The following is an 18,354-nucleotide window of genomic DNA, read 5'->3' as shown; positions in this document are numbered from 1 at the left end:
AGCAGATCTTTGGTGGCTCCCCAAGTAACACTATAGAATAAAGATTACCCACACACTCAAATCCTTAAAGAGATATGGACAACTTTCCCTTTCCTTAAGTCTTCCAACAAAGAAATGTTTTCTCAGACTTTAAAATAACTTACCCATGGGAGAGAAGACTCTTGAAAACTGATAACACTTTTTGATTTATTTAGGGCTTGAAACTGATGGTTTAGGATACTTAAACTTACTGAATGTCATTTTCTTAATTTTCTCTGCCGGTTAAACTGGCCTGGAGCCTGTTAATTTTACTGAAAGAGTGCCTGCTCTTTGTAATGTAAATAATTGTGGGACTTTCTTAGGGGAAGCAGAAATTTGAGTCATAATTCCTGCTCTTGAGCTACTTACAATGAAGAGAAAAGAATAGCACTTATGAAGCATTATGAAAAGACAAGCCACTGTCAAGAGCTAATTTCTGTAACACTAACTGCAAGTGTTATTGGAGAGCAATCTAGAGGGAAGAGGTGCCATCCAGAAGGTTCTCACTGATGAGGTGGTTGGGCTTGAGCTGGAACTTAAGGAATAACGAACAGGACTTCCAAAGGCAGAGGCGAAGCATTCAGGCCAGACAGAGATGGAAGCAGAAATTTCAGGCATGGAAGTATCTGAGGCATTTCAGCACCAGGGACCATGAAGAGTCATGTCATGGTATTACAGAATCATAAGAAATAAATTCATCAGGAGAATCAGTACAAATTATGGAAGATTTTGAAAGCCAGGTCAAGGAGTTGAGACTTAGAATTCTATGGGGTTAGAAACAGAACAGAGCAAGACAAACAAATGCTCATCTTTGTGTTACAGCAAGAGAATGATTCATGGGGGAGATGAGGGAACAGTGGCAGCCAATATATGGTACCTGAGTTGGGATGTAGGTTTAGCAGGAAGATGAGATGCTTGACATATATCATTTTAAAACATCGATTCCTCATTAAGGATCATATTATGACTAGCATCATTTTTTATTTGTCTAGTGATTTTAACGTATTTTAAATACAAAGGCAACACCCATTTAAAGCAACCTTCCCTGGCTTGTTCATAACTGAGCACACCATTTCCCTAATGTGCCCAGCACACGTGTTTCTCATCAGGGCTTTTACTGCAAAGGGAAGTGACAGAATCACAACGGGTCACAATCATGACAGGTGCTTTCCCTCTGCTGAAGGTTGCTCTGCTGCCCTAGTTACAACAATCTAAGATTAGAAAGTAGAGTATGAGGGGTTATGTTGTTACATTTTAAATTGTAGGAGCCTGGTGCTATCTGCTATAGTTTTATCTGAAAACTAGGCTTTGACTAACATTATCTGGTATGTCCTCCATATTCAATAAACACCATATAAAACATTCTCAATGCTCTGTTCACTACTTAAAATTCATTGACTCAGAAGATGTTTCTGATCTCTCTGACAGGCTGTTTGATTCCTGCCCATGGTTGGAGTTTCTGTGCTATATGACTCCATGTACTAAAGCCACCTGAGCTTGATTAAATAAAGACAGTAAGGCTCCTCGACTTCTGTTCTGCAACCAAGGCCAGAACGGACAAATGTACTTGAAAACACTGTGTCAAATTCTCCAGAGACCTACTTAATGAAGCCTCATTCACTGACAAATATGCACTACCATTTTAAAGTAGAAGATATAACGCTGGCAAAATCTATTCAACATGAATTGAAAGGTATTCTGATGATATCTTGAATTAAAATATAATTCACATCTGAAATTATAACCTAAATATCAAGACAATGAGAATATTAAATACCAAATATCCATGAGAATAGCCAGAGTATTATTCAGAGATTCTTAACTTTAATGCAAATGACTAAAGTTAAGTGAAATATCTTCATACTCTAAGAGACGAGAAAAAAATTATTGAAGTAGAGCTAAGAAAGAATGTAAAAAAAATAAGGTTTGAATAAATTACTGCAATACGAAAAAACAGGCACAATTAAATAAAGTTAGTTGTTTCTTTAAAAATATTGTTGCTGGAAAGATTAGGCCTGCATGGGAATGGGGGTATGTAGGAAATCGCTGTACTTTTCCACTCAATTTTGCTGTGAACCTAAAACTGCTCTTAAAAACAAAGCTCAGCCTGGGCAACACAGAAAGACCTCATCTCTAGCAAAAAAAAGAAAAAAAATAGCTGGGCATGGTGGTGCAACACCTGTAATCCCGGAGTTACTCTGGAGGCTGAAGTAGGCAGACAGCTTGAGCCCACTTGTTCAAGGCTGCAGTGAGCCATGATCACGCCATTGCACTCTAGCCTGGGTGACAGAGCAAGACGTTCTCTCAAAAATAAGTAAATCCATGAATAAATAAATCAATAATAAAGTTTATGAATTTAAAATATATTGCTGATATGGGCAACTATTTACAGTCTGATTAAGATATAAGACACAAATTTTAGAAACAAAAAGTGAATAGTATTTACCATCACAGATAATTTTAAAATTATAATGTTAATAAATGTCAGTGTGTGTACATATATATATATACACACACACACAAAATAAATTTATAACAACGTATCTTGAAATTCAAAATAAATTGTATACCTTGCTAAGACAAAATTCATACAAATTGGGATAGAAAATAATCTAACCCTTAAATTATATCCATTAAAAAATTAAACAAAGCTTCACACCTATAATGATGCCAGGCTTTGGAGGCTTCATAAACAAATTATTAAATATATCAAAAATATATATAAATTATAAATATGTGTAGATTTATATATTATATGCTTACATCATAGTTCAATAAGTGGCTCCAAGACACTAAAAAATATCCAGAGTTTTCAACATATTTGTACAAAGATTAGCATAACCCTGGTAAACAAATTTTAATAAATTATGTATGTGGACTAATCCCATTTACGAGAATAGAGGTGAAAATGCTAAAATAGTAGTGAATCAAATTCTACAGTTTAATAAAGAATAACAATATGGTAACTTGGGTTCATACAAGAAATGAAATATAATTATAGTTCAATATAAGAAAAACCTATCAGTGTAATTTCTTAAAGTAATTGATTAAAGAAGGAAAACAATACATTAATCTTAAGAGATGTTGGACAATCATTTGATGTAATTCAAACTCCATTCCTGATTAAAGCAATTATGAAGCTCAGAACCCTAGAATAAATATTCTCCTTAATGATGAAACATTAGAAGAATTCATAAGAAAAATCAAGAGCTTATCAAAGGATTCCCATAATTATTAATCAGTGTTAGAAGTGATGGTGGTCAGTCCTCTAACACGGGGAAAAAAATGAGACGAATAATTATTTTACATATTGAGTCAATAAAATGTTCAGCATATGCAGATGATTTCTGAGGAAAATTATAACATTAAATGAAAAATTTTTAGAAGTAAAAAAGCTTCAGGAAGGAAGTTAAGGGAGATACTGTTGTAAGAAACAAAAACCTTTCCTGATATAGCTGCAAAACAAGTTAGAAAATATCATCAAAAATTACACAATTTAAAATACCAGTGCAAACTAGCATGTGTGAAAATGCATGTGAGACTTAAAGGAATAAATTATAAAACCTCACTGAAGGATAAAAAAATGGAAAGACACAATTATTATTCCTCAATGGAAAGACTCAATGTTTTAAGATGTGAATTCTCTCTCCATTAATCTTTAAATTTAATGAAATTCTTAATAAAGCCATAACAAGGTTTTTGGTGGGGTAGTCATAGCCTTTCTGTATGTTCACCTGGAAGAAAAAATTTCTAAGAAGGGCAAAAGGAAATTTTAATGCAAACTTTGATGAGAGGGAACTTACCCTATCAGATTTCAAAAACAAAGCATAGAGACAAGCATCTGCAAGCCTGGCAGTTTTACTTATCACAAAGTTGGCATTTCAAACATGCAGAAAAGATGGAAGACTGGGGAAAGGTACAGCTTGGTCATGGCTATCTTTTGGAAAAGATACATTTAGGTTGCCTTCTTTATACCATTTTACAACATACATTCCAGTAGGCCAAGTTGTTGGGTCCCCCGAAGTCTTGGGGATGACAGTAAATTGCCCTCTGGGAAGTTAGCCTGGCTGGATAGGTTTATTTTCACAGGTATCACAGACAGGACCCCTGAGTCCCTGGCCCCTGCTTCACTTGATTGGTGGATATCCCTCCACCTAGAAGAGACTGGGAAACCAAACTGATTGCCTGTGTTTCCTTATAACCAAAAAGCACAGGTCTCAAAATGTAGTTACCAAAGCACTCGCTCCGGATCTGTGAGTCACTCTAGCAAACAACCATGTTGTTTAAATTTTTTAAATAAAGATACTCTGAGTAACAAACAATCCAACATAAGTTGAAGGCCAGTACCAGTGAGATATTTTTTAGACCCAATACTGCTGAAACTCTTATTTATGTCATTTACTGGCATTCAATTTGCCTTCAGAAAAAAACAAAATGAAAATGAAAACAAAATCTGAGTGATTAACTTACCCTGGACAGCTCTATAACTGCCACACGGGAACATTTTCTTTCTCTTATGCCCTCAAACTTGCAAGAAGCCTATTTGTAGACAACATGTGCTCAATAAGAATTTGCTGAGTAAATGACTGAATGAACCAATGATGTGAAGAAGTTAGCAGCGAAGAATAAAGAAATAGAAAAACATGACCAGCAGTCTTATCAGAAATAGAACTGTGGCCATGGAACTGCCATGGGAACACCTAGAAAGGAAGGCATGCCTGCCATCCTCTTTCTTGGCAACTCAATCACACAATCATCCTCCTTCTCGTTCTGCTGGTATGTGCGTGGAACCACACGCAGTCCTGTGTCGCTGCTTGTACAAAATGCGGGGGCTGTTAAAGCCGGCTAGAGAGGCTGACTTGGGATCTGATCGTGTCAGGAGCTTCCGTGTTAACTAGAAAGTGTTGGGAGAACCACCGCAGGGTTTAAGCAACTTGTATTTTAAGTCAATGACTTGTGGGAGGGATGGATTTGAAGGGAATAAAGCTGAAGTCTGGAGATCACTTAGGAGGCTACTTCGGCAGTACAGAAGATGACGATGAGTTTCTGTACTAAGACAGAAGAGCAGAAGGATTTTACAAGCATTTACATGATGAAATTCACAGGTCTCAGAGATGGGCATGAAGAGGGGAGAAGTTAGAGTTGAGAGTGCCACGCAGGCGCGACTCTAGGGGACATGGGTGCCACAAACTGCGATGGAAGATAAAGGATCCTGGGCAAGTCCTCAGAGCAGGAGTCCCCAGTCACAAGGGAACAGCACAACTGTGTAAGATCTACTGCAGGTCACTCCTTATTCCAACAGTGACCAGACTTTGTTTTCATTATGAAGTGGAGTGAATTTGAGATGATGTCTAAAACAGAGACCCTCTCACTCATTCGCACTCCAGTGCCTGGTCTTGAATAGGAAAGTAACAGCTGATTTACAGTCAGTGGGTCAGATATTGTGGATATCCCTCGGCCTATTTATGCCATAACCTACAGAGCTGTCAGTAAGTTAATCGATGAGAAAAGTCATTCACATTATTTTATTCCTCTTACATGATCACTGAGCAACAAAACAAAATGATACTATAAACAAAAATCTAAAAACACAACAGCAAAGCTAATTTATACGGGGCTAACAGCATTGTCTTCCTAAACAGTAGGGATTTCTAGGAATGTGTCATGCATGCAGATGTCACCAGCTAACTTGCTTCTGGAAATGGACGGAGACTGAGAAACAACCGCCCAGCACAATCTTTGAACGTGCCAGCTCCATCTGAGAGGCTGTTGTGCTAACTGCTGCCTCCCATCAACCTGCCACTGGAAAACCACTGCCTCATCTAATGGGGTCTCTGTCTTCTTGGAGGGTCCATCATATCACTCCCTGCGGAGCACCTGCTCAGACACCGAGTGGGGAGTCGCAGTTGGGGTGACAAGAGGGGGAATGACCAAAATTTTTGACAAAACAAAAGTACAAGTTCTGTTACTTAAGACCAAGTGATAAATTCATCTGAAGGCCGAGTTTGCATGAGTAAGTCCTGAGAATTCAGTCTGGAAATGTAGGTACATTAGAGAGCCTTCAATATCAAGATGCAGGTTTCAAATTTATCCTGTGGGTAAAAGGAACTTCTGGGTTAAGATGACAATTAAGCCACGATTTGTCTGAGTGAACTCAGCTCAGAAGACCAAAGTTAAGAAATGCCTCCAAATTGATAGACATAAAAAACATCCTTTGATTTCCGGCTGCAGTGATATGAATTCATGGAGTCCTCTTTTATTTTGAGCCTCTTACTTCCTCATTTTTACAAAGTTAGTAGTTCCACCAGCAGCTACTTCTACCAGCAGTGGCTTCCTTGCAATCTTAGTTCAAGTATTTTTTTTTTAACGTTTAAAGAATTGCTTCTTCTTACTTTCCTATATTAGTTGCTTTGACTTGCAACTGTACCTTGACATGTAACTGTGCTGACATGTGATGACTTACCACAGAGTCACTCCTGGGAACTGCAAAACTCCCTTCTTTATCCTGGGATGCGTCAGACAGGGTAGTACTGTTGGGAGAAGCATCATCTGGCTAAATGGAGAAATAAAAGTACCATTCTTATTCGGGGAAGCACCTTCCAGTGGGCTTGTGTATTCTGCTCTGTGTTCATACTGAGATATGTGTGGCAATCTATGCAATTATGACTTCCTGTGCATGGACAATTGCATCCAACTGGTGGTGCAGCATTACTAAGAGCCACTTAAGTGCCCAGCCCTCTCAGGACACAGGCCTCTGTGGCAGACACTGATGTGACTGCTACAAACTCCATTTGCCTTAACAGCATGTTGGTTTTCTTGCAGGGAATTAGAGTAAATCAAAAAACCTGATTTGCAGGCTCATTTGTAAGGTAGACAGGTCATGTGACAAGTGTGGCCAACAAGGTGTTCGTGAAACTTTAACAAGTGTATTTACTAAGAAAAAGAATAGGTTCAGCCGATACATGCTCATGACAGGGCCGTAGATGACAGCGTGGAGCTGCCAGGTGTCTAGTACAAATGAGGACAATGGGCACCAGGAAGAAGTCAGGGACAGAAGAGCGAGGCTGGCTGTGTCCATGCAGCTGCCCTATCAGACTTGGGCCCTCCATCTGAAGGGTCTCCATGTGAAGCAAACAACTCCAACTTTTTGATTACATGCATCCAAACACAAACTCAACTGAACTAATCTCATAATTGTTTTTTAGCAGATCCAATGACTGTTTTTTGTAGTGAATAGAATTTAGTAGCAACAGTATGAAGTTTTTATTTTTTATTCATAAAGATGAAACTAAGAGATTTTTGCTGTAGTGTAACACGATGCCACTGAAATTAAGATGTGATTATTTTCTTTGGCAAAGGAAACTTATTGCAAAATTTAATGCATTTGATGAAATGCCATTCTTTATTTTGCTTGACTTATTTTCTCAATTTTCTAGAGACAGTATACATTGCTTTACAAAATGAGCAAAGATTTTTTTTTTTTTTTTTTTTTGAGACAGAGTTTCGCTCTTGTTACCCAGGCTGGAGTGCAATGGCGCAATCTCGGCTCACCACAATCTCCACCTCCTGGGTTCAGGCAATTCTCCTGCCCCAGCCACTTGAGTAGCTCTGATTACAGGCATGTGCCACCATGCCCAGCTAATTTTTTGTATTTTTAGTAGAGACGGGGTTTCACCATGTTGACCAGGATGGTCTTGATCTCTTGACCTCCTGATCCACCCACCTCGGCCTCCCAAAGTACTGGGATTACAGGCGTGAGCCACCGTGCCCGGCCAAGATTTTTTTTTTTTTAAAAAGAAGCAAATAAAAAACAAGAACCAGTACAAGAAATTTAAGTTGGCCAGGCATGGTGGCTCACGCCTGTAATCCCAGCACTTTGGGAGGCTGAAGCGGAGGATCACCTGAGATCAGAAATACAAGATCAACTTGGCCAACATGGCAAAACTCCATCTCTACTAAAAATACAAAAGTTAGTCGGGCATGGTGCTGTGCGCCTATAATCCTAGCTACTCCGGAAGCTGAGGCAGGAGAATTGGAGGTTGCAGTGAGCCGAGATCGTGCCATTGCACACCAGACTGGGTGACAAGAGCTAAAGGGTGTCTCAAAAAAAAAAAAAAAAGAAAGAAAAAGGAAATTGAAGGCAAGATGGTGAACTAATCATCTACTTCCCTTGCCACCCAAATAACTACAAATGGCAGAGAAACATATTTTTTAAAGGAACAGATTTTGAATAGCACTGGAAACCAGCAAAGAATTCCACAACAGGCCAAATGAGAAATTTGTAGGTGTAAAGCCAGTGGGACTGGTTTGGTAAGATAAAAATCTCTTCCTAAAAGCAACATAAAATAAAGTTTCTAGGAAGGGAAGAGAAAAACAAATAATGTGGAATGAACAAAGAGTAAGAAAATTGCAGACAAATAATTAAGACATGTTTAGAAAAATAGGAGCCAAGTAGACCTCTTTTACATAAGTAGACGGTTTCTAAATATAACCCCACAAAAAACACCAAAAAATGCAACCTAAACTAAATGAACTTATTGCCTTGGGGATGAGTTTCTAGTCTAAATATAGAAGTCTAAGGGAGAAGGAACTTCAGATGCCACAACAGAAGACATGGAGGGGAGAACAAGAAATGAAATCAGCTTTGTCTGGAAATAATAAAGTTCTTTATCTCCTTCATTGGTTTGGTTTTGCATTTGGGGAGCACGCATACTAACCAACCTATCCCCTTTACACACGTTAAAGTTAAGCATGCCATACTCACACGAACACACAGTCAACAACTTTGGCCTTTCTGGAAGATAGATCTACTCAACTGCAAAGGAAATATACACCAATTTCCTAAACAAATCAATTGGAAAATCAATAACGTCCAGCTCTATGCCTCTGCGGAACACTTTAGAGGCCCAGAGAGCTGTAGTTCCTTCTGTCTGCAATGTGCCGATAGCTTCTGCCTTGCAGAACACCTTTCACACTATGTGTCCTTAGGTGAAGGCATAGAGTGTATCCTATCGTCCTCCTGTTGTAATCGATTCTGATAGACAGGGCTGGGGGAGTGGCTGGTGAGGAGGACAGGAAAAAACACCTTGGATTGATAGCCATGGTGGAAAGCTCTCCCTCCACTGGAGGCACAACCTAAAACCTGAAAACACTGGCTGCTGTCCAGCGGGAGGCGTGCAGTTCCCTGACCAGATGGTACTCGCACTCAGGGGAGACACTTCACTGCGCGTCACGGATGGCCACATAGTCCCAAAGCTAACGCGTTCTCTACACGCGATGTTTACATTTCCAAAATAACTGGAAAAAACTAAGCGTTTATATCTATGTTGATATTGAAAAAAATATTTATACAGCAGTCTGTTATTTTTTCTGTGTGAGTTCACCCATGAAGTCCTAGCTTTCGTTGACAACATCCTCCACACAGAATATGTAATAGAATATGATTTTTTATTGCTGTTTCTGCCTGTAGGTCTTTTTTAATGATAGAATTTAGTTATTTTAGATTTACCTATTAAATTATTCCTTACTAAGTTTAAGAGCTATGGGTGACGGGGACGTGTGGCTGTGTTTGCTGACAGTCTGAATTATGTAGCATCTTTACCTAAGGGAAATGAGAATCCATATCCTTTATTCTACATTTGTACTCATAAATGTTCTGGGCAGCATTATTCATAACTCCAAACTGTACATAATCCAAATGTCCATCATTAGGTGAATATCAGTAGTGCTATATTTACACAATGGAATATTATCTAGTAATGGATCAGATTCCTAAAACATGCAACAAATGAATGAATCTCAAAATTTGTTATAAATTAAAGAAGCCAGACATAAAAGAGCATACTATAATTAGACCTCTGTGAAGTAGGAAACCAAGCTAAGGTGTGAGAAATCACAGCTAGTCTTGCTTCTCTAGGAGGAGGGACTGCTGATTGAAAGGGCACAGGACAAACTTCTGGGTGATGGAGATGTTCTACATTTTGGTTAGCTGTGCTTACATGGGTGATAACATTTGTTAGAAATAACTGAAGCTGGGCCTGGTGGTACACACCTGTAGTCCCAGCTACTTGAGAGGCTGAGGAGGGAGGATCACTGGAGCCCAGGAGTTCAAGGCTGCAGTCAGCTAGGATTGTGCCAGTGCTCTCCAGGCTGGGCAACAGACTGAGACCCTGTCTCTAGAAATCCAAGACCAAACACACAACCCAAACTATTGAATTATACACCTAAAATGAAAGCAATTATAGTTTGTAAGTTATGCCTCAATTTAAGAAAACATAAAAATTATTTGATTCCCTAAAAATAATGTGATTCTTACCTTCTGAGAAACTTAAAAGGGCCACTGCTGCTTTGAATTGAGATTATATTGCTGTAATAATGGGCATATTAGAGATTAAAAAATTGCTTTGGGAAATAAGAACGTGTTTCCCAAAATTTATAAAAAGAGTCAGACAAGCTAAATAAAAACACAAAAATGACCAAGAAAAAATTTTCAAATCTGGAGCATAAAGTTGAAGAAACCTAGAAAACAGAGCAAACAAAGTAATATGAGATAATTCCACAGAAGCATTAGGGTGTTCCTTTTCTAGCTGGAAACGTGTGTGCCTGGTGGTGCCTTTGTCTGAGCTTTGCTCGGGCCCACTGGGTTCATTCCACCCACTTGACCCAGCAGGCTGCATTCCACTCATGCTACTGGCCCAGGTCCCACCCCTGCCAAGGGTAAGCCAGGTGTGGAATGGCAAGGGGTGTGTGAGCCAGCACAGGGTCCAGCCACTGCACACGGCCAGGCATGCCAGCTGCAGTGGGACAGGCAGCTCCAGGTGCCAGTACAGGCACTAGCACCGTGTGAGGCTATGGCTGGACCAGGTGTACGAAAGGTGGCTTCCATGGGCTTCCACTGTGGACACCAGTGAATGTGGTGGTGCCTAGAAGCTTGGCGATGCCAGGAACTGCAGAGCCCAAAAGTGGGTGTCACAGTCATGGCTCAGAGATCCCCCAGGTCTGAGCTCTGCAAAGGGCCACAGCTCTTCTCCCCTTCTCATCCCCCACAATGTGGCAAGTGGGAAGTGTGTTTCAGCCCCGTTTGTGTTACAGCTCTTTCAGTCCCACCATTCAGTGGGTCCCAAGTTCTAGTCCCACGTCCAGGAAGAATGAGGTACATGGACAACTGGAGGATGAGCAAGGCAGAGTGGTCCTTCACTGAGTGACGGACAGCTCTCAGGAGACCTGCAGTGTGGGTAGCTCCTTTTGCAGGCAGGTCATCCTGAAGAGACCTGAAATGAAATGGGTAGCTCTTTCCTCCAGTTGGTACCCCCTGATTTCTGTGTGTCTGGCTGAGTCCAGGGGCTTTTATGGGCCCAGAAGGGAGGAAGTGCATGCTGATTTGTCCATGGGTGGCCATGAATGGGCCTGGAAAAAGCACCATCCAATTGGCCAAATGGTCTTCAATCAAGTCCCCACTCCAGTCAGCAGACTTCACCCAGAAATGACAGCCCAGTCCCCAGGCTTCAGGCTGTTCCTGGTTTGAAGGAGGGGCTTTACTGGGTACCTGCCCCTTTCTGCTCAATCACCTGACTGCCTCCCACCAGCAACATGCCATCCACAGTGCCCAGGCTGTTGCTGCTGAGGGACACCTGCAGGCCTGTGCCGAGCTGCCCTCGGCATCTTGGCCTCCCTCCCATGCTTGTGGGTGCCTAAAGTACAGAGGGGGCCAAGGCGGCAGAGGCGCTGGAGTGTAAGCACTGCCCTGAGCACCTGAACACCTGGTGGAGTTTCAACAGTGCCCGGGCTGGGCCACAACTTTGCTCCACACTGAGCAGGCACCAGGAGTGAAGAGAGGCCAGGAAGCATGGGCAGGCACTTCCAAGTCTGTGGGAGGAGGGTTTTCTCAGGCCCCTGAGAGTGCAGGGATGCCTGGGTGCTGAGCTGTGAGTGGGTGACTGCAGCTGTGCATGGGAGCATAGGGTTCCAGCCCTCCCAAGTCAGTAGAGGGCAAGGTTCCTGCCTGCTCCTGGCTCCTGCTGGCCCCGCGGATGGCACAACCCTGGCTGCACCTCCCTTGCTGCAGCTGGCATCTTTACAGCAGCAGCTCCAGAGGAGTCACCACTGCCTTAAACAAAATTTAGGAGCTATGCAAATTCAATTGAAGCAAAGCATCTAATATGTGCTCTTGGAAGGTGGGAATGGGGAGAAAAAGAATTTAAGGCATAACAGAAGAAAATGTCCAGCAACTGAAGAAAGAAAACTGTTCTTAGAAAAGAGTCACTAAGTGCTGACCAGGATCAATAAAATAGAAAGAAGATCTTTGTGAAAGTTCAGAATTCCAGCAATAAGTTCAAAATAAATTCAAAATTTTTTAAATTTAAAAAGTTGAAGAGAGAACAAACACAAAAACCTAGAGAAGTTTATTTATAAAGGAATGAGGGTCCATGAAACTAAAAGAAGAAAAAATAAAAAATACTGTGACACTAAGGGTTTAACAGTTTGTCAAATAAGTAAATAAAAGAGAGAGAGAGAGAGAGAGAGAGAGAGAGAGAGAGAGAGAGAGAGATTCTACTGTACAGATTTTCCAGGAGAGTGAAAGTTTGCTGTTAAAAATAGTCAGTTGTAATGTGTTTCTAATGTAACCCCCCCACACCCAGACCAATCTGGCTCAGCTTTCCTGTTAACCAAGTGGTGAATTGTTTTTTAGTTGTCACTGTGAACGCAAAGTATCTGAGACAGGTCTCAGTCAGTTTAGAAAGCTTATTTTGCCAAGGGTAAGGACCTGCCCATGATACAGCCTCAGGGGGACCTGGCAACATGTGCCCAAGGTGGTCAGGATATAGCCTGCTTTTATACATTTTAGAGAGACATAACACATCAATCAATACATGTAAAGTTTACATTGGTTCGATCCAGAAATGTGGAACAACTTGAAGCAGGGGCTTTCAGGTCATGGGTAGATTTAAAAATTTTCTGATTGGGGTGGGCGCGGCGGCTCATGCTTATAATTCTGGTGTTTTGGGAGGCTGAGGTGGGCAGATCACCTGAGGTCAGTAGTTTGAGACCAGCCTGACCAACATAGTGAAAGCCTGTCTCTACTAAAAATACAAAAAAAATTAGCCAGGAATGGTGGCACATGCCTGTAATGGTAGCTGCTTGGGAAGCTGATTCAGGAGAATCGCTTAAACCTGGGAGGCAGAGGGTGCAGTGAGCCGAGATCGTGCCATTGCACTCCAGCCTGGGTAACAAGAGTGAAAGTTCATCCCCCCCACCAAAAAAATTTTTTTTGATTGGCAATTGGTTGATTTATTGGTAGAAAGAAATGTCCGAGTTAAAATGAGGTTGTGGAGACCTAGTTTGGGTCAAGCAGACGAAGCCTCTGAGTAGCAGGCTTTAATAGAATGTAAATGTTTATCAGATTTCAGGTCTGTGTTGTTGTTAATGTTATCAGGTAAAATGAGGCATGCCCAACTCCCTCTTCCATCATGGACTCAACTAGATTTTCAGATTACTCTGGAATACCCGTGGCCAAAAGAAGGGGTTCATTCAGATAGCTGGAGACCTTAGAGTTTTATTTTTGGTTTACACCATGGACCCTTGACCTCAGGTTGAAGGTCACACAACCTGAGCATGACCTGATGAACCAAGCATGCAACCCCAGGTGGAACCTAAGTGCTCAGACTGAGGAACAGGGACTGAAGTAAGAAGCAGACATCATATGGCAGGATCTAGCATCCAATCAGATTGAGCCCTGGCATCACCTCCTGGCAGGATGCAGTCAGAGCAGGCCTCCTGGCATCACCTATTACAAGATCCAATCAGATCACGCCTCATTACCCTCTGACTACAAAACTTGCTCCAACTCCCAACTCAGGGAGACAGATTTGAGCATTTCCTCCTGTCTCCTTGCCATTCAGATTGAAATAAACCTTTCTACTACAAAACTTGGTGCTTCAGTGTTTGACTTTTCGTTTTGCATGGGCAAACTGACCCAGTTTGGTTTGATGACACTAATGGGTATCAACAAGGTTATCAGAGCCTCCTAAGCGTCCTGTAAGTATGAGGATTAACTGCATGTGCTAAGGCAGCAACACGAAAGGAAAAAGTTGTTAGTCCATGCTAAGGTTACTACTACATTGTTTTGTAGTTGTTCCAGCCTTGGTTAACTCCCTATTAATTTCTTAGTTTTGTGATTTAAAAAACCCGAGGTCAGGAGATCGAGACCATCCTGGCCAACATGGTGAAACCCCGTCTCTACTAAAATACGAAAAACTAGCCAGACATTGTGGCGTGTGCCTGTATTCCCAGCTACTCCAGAGGCTGAGGTAGGGGAATCCCTTGAACCCAGGAGGTGGAGGTTGCAGTGAGCCGAGACGGCGCCACTGCACGCCAGCCTGGGTGACAGAGCAAGACTCCATCTCAAAAAAACAACCCTTCTACTTGCTTAAATTTAAGTTCCTTTCATTTTCTTTTACATGAAGAAAACAGACATAACTCATGATTTTTAACAAATGGTATGATTGTATTTTACAGTAAATTATGAATCAATAGCAAGTATAGCTATTTGGTTATCATTTAAGATACTAGAAATAAATTAGAAGGATTACTTTACGTTTTCAATAAACTAACAATAATCTTGACAGATTGTTTCATTTATGTTAACTGCACATAAGGAAAATGTCTTTTTATATAGGAATTGATTTGTAAGGTAGGTTTCCGATTATTGTAGATTGGATTGCAAACATTTTGTAAGCACTTGGGTTTAGTGGCATGTGTAGAGTCAAGGGTCATTCATATGTAATACATGAATAGACTGTTTATTGTAAGTAGCTTACTGAAAAATAAGTATGTTGGCTATTAATTCGATTATAAAACATTCAATGGATGTTTAAAAACAGGTTTATTGAGATACAGCATAGATGTAATTAACTGTAAATAAAGTATACACAACATACAATTTGATGAGTTTTGACAACTGTATAGACTTTGAAACCATCACCACAGTCAAGATAATGAACAAAACAAGCAACCCCCCAAAATGGCCTCATGCCTCTTTTGAATCTCTCCTTTCCTCCTCCCTTCCTTGCCCTCCCTCTTGTCCCCAGAAGGAAATCACTGATCATCTCTCCCCCACTATAGGTTAGTTTACATTTTCTATCATTTTGTATGAATCACGTATTTTTAAGTCTGGCTTCTTTCACACAGTATAATTATTTTGAGATCGAACTGTGTTATGTGTATGAACAGCTTATTGCTTTTTATTGCTGAGTGATATTCCACTTTGTGGGTATGCCACAATTTTTTTTACCTGTCTACCTGAAAATCTGGATATTTTCAGTTTATGGCTATTACAAATAAAGCTGCTATAAACATTGTGGATAAGTGTTTGTGTGTATATATATTACTAATGAGTAGAGTGGCTGGGTCTTATAGTAGGTGTATCTTTAATATTTTAAGATGCCGCTAAGTGGATAAAATATTTTACACTCCTAACAACAACATGTGAAAGTTCTAATTGCTGTGAATCTTTGGCACTGGTTAGTATGGTCAGTCGTTTTACTTTTAGCCATCTACAGGGTATCTAGAAATATCTTATCGTGGCTTTCTTTGCATTTCCATATTCATTAACAATATTGAGCACCTTTTAATGACCTTACCTATTCAACTTGAGCTCATTTACTGCTGAATATTTTTCTTAAAAATTATTTAAAGGTAGGTAAGTATGTTGAAATCTGTGGTTGTCCAACTGTCTTAATTATACTGCACTTTTTTCAAGTTTTGCTCAACCATCTTGAAGAAACAGCTTGTTTCATGCCTACCACCATCCCCCCACAACTATAGCTTACCATGGAACCACTTGTCTTGGTAACTCTTGGAAGCTCTCTTTCTTCCTGGGTGCCATCCAGCTGATTAGTGTGGTTGTCACAGGTCTCACGTGGCTAATAAAAGAAATGAAAGCCATGTTTATCTAGGCATATCTTTCCAGATATCATTGCGTATTCACATATGCATTACACTAGAGTTTTTACAGACATATACCACTGCCTGGAGACTTATACAATTAGTGACTAATGGGGCATTGATGGCAGCACTTACCAATTCATTCATAATTATATTGATCCTCATAAATGCCATGCACTGTAACAGAATTGGTCTCAGAAGCAGACTCTGATAGCTTCCTGCCAAAACCCACTTTCTTTTCTTTCCTAACTTATAAATATCATGATTTTGCTTCAAGATGCTGTGTGTCTAACTAAAAAGACTGTGATCATGTGATGGTTACATCCAGTAAGATATAAATGTAATTCTACTTGGTGGAGTGTCCAGGAAAGCTAAAGTTTTCTTGTGAAAGTGGATGAAGTCAGCCGACCAGTGCTTCTTTCAGAAGCAAGGACATGGTGCCTGTGATGTCCGGACATCCTGTAAGTATTAACGATTGGCCCCCACACTAAGGGAAGCAGAATGGAAAGATGAAAAAATGCATAGATCCATGCCAGGGTAGCCATACCAGCCTTGGCCTTCCTCCTTAAGCTTCTTGTTGTAAGAAAAGTAAACCTCTTAATTATCTAAGTCTGATACTTACTAATAAAACCATGCTATTTTAAAGCCAGACTTTGTGATTGTATTTGGCAATGGTTTGTAAACCAATACCAAGAGAAAATCAACAACAGAAAAAAGAAATACAGTGATAGACATTTTACAAAAAGCAGATAAGCGAAGAACATTTATAATTATTTAATAATTTTAGATTTGAGAGGTAGTTGCAACAATAAGTCAGAAGCTAAGTATAACAATAAAGAGGAAATAAGTAAAAAGAGATTGCTATAAATTAACAGTATATTTGTTGAATTATAAGTTCAACAGGGGCCAAGTTTCAATTACTCATGGCAAAAATTAAAATTAAGTCTCTACAAGAATAATGCAGACAAAAAATACCAGCATACAGAGTAAATAGATAAAAGATATGGAAAATAAGTGACAATTTAATGTATGTGAGTTTAATTCAAGCAGTGAAAGGAAGAAGAGAAAAAGTGATGAGAAAGAAATAACTACAGAAATACTGGGAAGAGAATGTTTAGAATTCAAAGGACAGGAAGAGTTATGAGAAGCAAAAAGCTCAGTGCTGATGATGAAAAAAAAAAGAGTCCATATCCCAACGATATTCAGTTCTCCAACAATAAAAACACACCTACAAAGTTTCCAGAAATATACAAATGAAAGCAGGATATAAATAAAGGAATAAGTTTTAGAGAGGCATCAGACTTCTCAACAATAACACAGTATGAAAAAGCAGATGGGCCAATAGCGATACATTACGGCAGGAAACCGATTTAGGGCCTAGCATCTTGATACTCACCAATTTAGGATTTAAGTTTTTTGGATTATAAAAATTTAGTATCCAGAGGCATTTCTTGCCAGATTTGCTCAAAGAGTAAAAGGCACAATCTGCTAAGAAGATGTAACGTTCTGTAATATATGTGATTATGTAAGTTGGTATTTTTACTGTTCTACGTAGTCATTTCATTATGCTCTCCCCCATCATCCCCCTGCAGGACGGGGACAATGCCTGCCACCTCATTCCGTAAACTGCCCAGCAGCTCATGGGTATGGCTAGAATAACTTCAACCTTCTCTTCCATCTCAGTGAGAAGTTTCTTCATGTGTTTGGCACCATGCTTACCCTGGTTAACTTTTCTTTCTTTTTTTTTGACACAGGGTCTTGCTCTGTCATCCAGTCTGGAATGTATTAGTGAGATCATAGCTCACTGCAACCTTGAACATCTGGGCTCAAGGGATCCTCCTCAATAGCTGGGACTATAGGAACATGCCATTGGATCTGGCTAATTTTTTATTTTATTTTATTTTTGTAGAGACAGGGTCTGGCTTTGTTGTCCAGGCTGGTCTCAAACTCCTGGGATCAAGAGATCTTCCTGCCTTGGCCTCCCTAAATGCTAGGATTACAGGTGTAAGCCACCATACCTGGCCCTGATTAACCTTTCAAAGGTGCTAAGACCTTCAATGATTTGAAACGAAAGGCATAGAGAAAGCCAGGTGAGAGGCTGTTTTGGCCGTGGGGAGACTGGGAAGGAGAGGGACAGAGGAGGCCGCTGTAATTCTGCTTCTGTCTGTACATCCCAAGGAAGCCTGAGCTCCTTTTGGCACTTTTGATTATTCACTCTTTCACATGGAGCTCAAGACAGAACTGTTTCATTTACCCCAAAGTGACAGCCAGTGGGGTTGGCATAGCTTGGTTGGGTTGGGGAGGTGGCAGCCAAGGAGAGACAAACGCAGGATGGGTTCATGTTCCCCTCTGGCCGATGTAAATCATTTCATAAAGATTCCATCCAAAGGCCAA

At 40.4% G+C, this 18,354-nt stretch overlaps 1 protein-coding gene across 4 annotated transcripts in view; it reads right to left on the bottom strand.

The window, feature by feature from the left end:
* ARHGAP28 (Rho GTPase activating protein 28) overlaps window positions 1-18,354 on the bottom strand; it is a 189,626-nt gene that overhangs the window by 51,290 nt on the left and 119,982 nt on the right. For 3 of the 4 annotated variants that reach the window (XM_003924830.4, XM_010335562.3, XM_074383755.1), the window contains exons 4-5: window positions 15,846-15,938; window positions 6,482-6,571 (exon numbers count right to left, since the gene is read on the bottom strand). In XM_003924830.4, the coding sequence (XP_003924879.2) occupies window positions 6,482-6,571; window positions 15,846-15,938 (183 nt within the window). The remainder of the gene's footprint in view (window positions 1-6,481; window positions 6,572-15,845; window positions 15,939-18,354) is intronic. The other variant, XM_010335561.3, reaches the window with a different exon arrangement.

The sequence above is a fragment of the Saimiri boliviensis genome, chromosome 13 (assembly GCF_048565385.1).
Source record: "Saimiri boliviensis isolate mSaiBol1 chromosome 13, mSaiBol1.pri, whole genome shotgun sequence".
NCBI lineage: Eukaryota > Metazoa > Chordata > Mammalia > Primates > Cebidae > Saimiri > Saimiri boliviensis.
This window is presented reverse-complemented; position numbering and strand designations above follow the sequence as displayed.